General features: G+C 40.7%; 1 protein-coding gene across 1 annotated transcript in view; it reads left to right on the top strand.

Annotated features, from left to right (window-relative positions):
* The window catches only part of LOC106809077 (sorting nexin-4-like), a 27259-nt gene that overhangs the window by 4778 nt on the left and 18386 nt on the right, over nucleotides 1–4095 (top strand). Inside the window, exons 4-7 of the mRNA XM_014812027.1 lie at nucleotides 595–672; nucleotides 956–1075; nucleotides 1890–1945; nucleotides 3136–3208. Of these exons, the coding sequence (XP_014667513.1) occupies nucleotides 595–672; nucleotides 956–1075; nucleotides 1890–1945; nucleotides 3136–3208 (327 nt within the window). The remainder of the gene's footprint in view (nucleotides 1–594; nucleotides 673–955; nucleotides 1076–1889; nucleotides 1946–3135; nucleotides 3209–4095) is intronic.

Here is a 4095-nt window from a genome sequence, read left to right as displayed (position 1 = left end):
CTTTCATAACGATCCCAACGAACATTCCTTTGAGAAGGTTCCTGATACTATCCCTGTACCTTCCACTGTTTCGGCGCATATGTGAACACATTTGTGACTAACAGGGTTTTCTAGAATCCCACCACTCCACCACAGAGTCACCGCAGTAGACGTTAGATGAGCGCTGTCGCTCTGCGGCACTTGTTATGGTTAAATTGCTGCATTACACTTACTATTTTACTATATTGTTCGATGCGAACATACACTCGTGACTCATACACAGCCCATAGCAAGCAATTAATGTCAGGACCATAATATCAAATCGTCGAGGTTTTTTGGATTTTTAACTAGTTGAAAAACAATCTTATCAGGTAAGAATTTGACGATACATTTAGTTCCGTCAGTACTTACTTTTAATGTAAAAACATGGCAACAAAATGTTTACAAATATACACCATAGAAAATTTGTGACGTATTAATTTAAGAAACTACTTGATGTGTCGATTTAATTACGATAATAGATTTTTGGAGTTCATTCAATCCTCTTCAGCACACCAAATGATTCAGTGTTTTGATTTGTAGCTTACATGCCTACTTTTAATTTGACGCTTACAGGCAACCTTCACATGGCAGAAGGTCCCAACGGATAAGTTTGACCCTGACTTTGTCGAAAGAAGAAGGGCGTCCTTAGAGGTGAGCAGTGTGTGTGTGTGCGTGTGTGTGTGCGTGCGTGCGGGCGCGCATGCGTGTGTGTGTGTGTGCGTGCGTGCGTGCGTGCGGGCGGGCGTGCATGCGTGTGTGCGTGTGTGTCTGTGTGTATGTGCGTGCTGGCGGGCGGGCGGGCGGACGATTGCATTTGTAGTGGGGTGGAAGGTGGTGATGACTAGGTGCATGCTCCTTGATGTAAATGGGTGGGCAGTGGTATCATCCTGGATTATCCTGGCGTGCCGTCACACCTATTATTGCTCCTTCGCAGACATTCCTGTTGCGCCTAGCATCGCACCATGAACTGTCCAAGGACTCCATGCTCCTAGGCTTTCTGAGGCAGGAGGATGCATGGAAGGAGTCGGTGATAGCCACAGGTTTCCAAGCAAAGGTAAGATTGTTTGAACTAGATACCAGTTACTCGTGTCATTGACGCTACGTTCAAGAAAAAGACCATGCGTTATATATAACCCGTCGAAGCAGGTTAGGCCACAATTAAAAAATCTTGGTTTGCCCTCACCCGACCCAGGCTGAAAAGTTTGGGTAGGTAGGTAGGCTTCTTTTTTTTGCATGGTGTCTACATGCTCGGATGTGCTTGTGTGGAGATACCTTTTATGTTGAATGTTTGTTTTGCTTGGTACATATAATGTATTGCCTACAGATTTATGTACAGCACTTGATACAATTTGTAAAAAAAAAAATGGGAAAGATCAATAAAAAATTTTGAGTCTGCCCTTTCTTGGCGGGTCAGTTGGGTGAGAGCAAACAAACAATATTTTTATTATGGCCTTATGTTTGTGAGCACTCTGCAAGAACAGTACCATGCTATATACACATTTAATTGTCAGCACTGTCAACATTTTGTAGGCATCAGGATTGGCAATGAAGTGTCTGAGCAACGTGGTGAAGAAAGTTTAACTGTTAATGAGTTCATGGGGGCGATTATTAGCAGCTTGAACTCATCAATTGAGACTAACACCTGAAGAAAATTATCAGTGCTTTCTAGCACGATTAAAGTCTACTTCTCGATTTTGTCCATGATTGTAGATCATGCTTATATTATAAAAAGTACACGTTTGGCGATGTAGATATTAAGATGTTGTGGTTTGCCATGTAGATGTAGATATCTTATTTCAGGTTTGCTCTAAATTGGTGTTAACCAGTAACAACGTGTAATTAATCATGAGTTTTTATGTGTTGTCTAGGCTGACTCAAAGCTGAAGACGATAAGCGCATCATTCCGTGTGAAAAAACCAGACCAGTGAGTATATCAGGCAACGCCGTGAAGGGCGTTGCCATCTGCTTCAAGTGCTTGCACTATGACACAACTGTAAGAGTTTACACGTTGATGTCTACAGCTCTATTTTAGTGTATAATTCATCATTTTATGTCGTCGTTAGTGATGTCACGATCATCGATTATACTCGATCATCGGTTGAACAGTGGCTCGAACCAAGCGCTTAGTGATGTCGCGATCATCGATTATACTCGATCATCGGTTAAACAGTGGCTCGAACCAAGCGCTTGGTTATCAAAATCCATAATCGATTTCATCAAAAAAAAATGAAAAATTTGAACAAGAAAACTTGGAAAAGTGATGAGAATCAGTACATGTATTATAGTTATACACACAGTAGTAAACAGTGCAAAACAAACAGTAAACAGGGCTAAACAAGCACATACATGCACACACGACGTTACGCACACGCAGGCATTCAACACCCCGAGTAACCGATTGTAACCGATCATCGGTTACTTGGGTCCAACCGATGATCGATTACGAAATTACAACCGATTGACAACACTAGTCGTCGTGTATTAAATTCATCATGGCTATGAAGACTAGAACGTCAATGGTCGGCTAATGCACGAATATTCACACAGCGTTAAGTGTAACATTACTGGAAGATAATTCACGTGTTTGTGTCTACACGTATCACTGGTCGTGGTTTGAGTAGAGTAGATTTATTTGATCTACATATTTAGCTGTCAGCTGCCAGATATCCAGTTCAGGGTGCGAAATTAACGGGAGTCCGGAGTCAAATACTCCCAGATTTACTGTCGGACTTCCTGATTTGACGTATGCAGTAGTCCGTGTGACGCTCTGAAAATTCTGCCATACTACCTAGTTCGTTCCAGAGCACAGCCTCGTAGAAATACTGTATTTTTTCAGCTAATATCCAAAGAAAATTTGACAGACATGCAACCGCATGATAAGCACATGCATTATTGTTAATATCTTTAATTTTAAATCTCAGACTGCGGACTGATTTTGCTGCGGACTCCTGTTGTTCAAAAGTTAATTTCTACTCCTGCAGTTATTGATGTGGCAGTGAAAAATGCTCACTCTGTTCATGCATAGTTGCAGTGCTACGGTAGATGTTCCTTATTAGAATGGGAATTTAGTCGTGGAACGTCGTTGTTTTCTCGCATGTTTGCGCGGCAATACAGACAGTTTGAAGAGCTGAAAACTTACTGTGGAGAGCTGGAGGCAAACATCACCAATCTCCTCAAGATCAGAGCTGTAAGTACCAGAAATTTATCATTTGTATTTTGCCCTGTTTGTTCGTTGTCGTTTCAGTAATAACTATATATAGCTGAGGGTGGTTGCTTGTTGTTGAGTAAGCGGCATAGATGGATGAAGAATGTTCAACAATGTTGCAGATCGCATATGATATATTCTATGTGCGTGAATGCAGATATATATATATATATATGATAATATATGATATATAAAAATATATAAATGTGTACTGTAAACTAAAATTTAACTAAGTGTGTATGGAAGACCCACTTGCTCATTCGATACTAAACCAAACCTACAGTTATCAAACAAGTGCCGCAGTGCGACAGGGCTCATCTGGTGTCTGGTGTTCTGCTGATAAATTCATTTGTGCATAGCAAGATGTCTTATACATAAGTCTTCTTTATTCTTAATTGTTTGACTTTCGTAGCCAATTCGAATAAATATAACAGCAGGACTCTGTATCTACACTTCCGCCGTCCACCTCAATGGGCTAATTTTAATAACAAGAACAATAATAACAATTCAAATACAAGTTAATGAATGACATTGACGTTGACATGAAAGATTTACACATATGAGCATGAATTTCAAAGTTTATACTATCGACTATAATTTATCAAATAGAATGTAACTAGAATGATTGTCCCAGAGAGGGACTAATAATACCCCCCCTCCCCCACTTTGAGCTGTTATGATGCCTGTATGTGTAGTGTAGAATTTGTCAACGAATGGCTTTATGCGAAAAATAGCCATTCCACAGAAGGTGCAAGCAAACGCAGAGTGAAATCAAGCACATACGCACGCACACACAGAGAGAGAGAGAGAGAGAGAGAGGGAGAGAAAGAGAGAGAGAGAGCGAGAGAGAGAGGGAGGGAAAGAGAGAA

This window comes from Priapulus caudatus, unplaced genomic scaffold (genome assembly GCF_000485595.1).
Source record: "Priapulus caudatus unplaced genomic scaffold, Priapulus_caudatus-5.0.1 Scaffold326, whole genome shotgun sequence".
Lineage (NCBI taxonomy): Eukaryota > Metazoa > Priapulida > Priapulimorpha > Priapulimorphida > Priapulidae > Priapulus > Priapulus caudatus.
The sequence above is the reverse complement of the archived record's forward strand: the minus strand, read 5'-3'. Positions and strand labels throughout refer to the sequence as shown.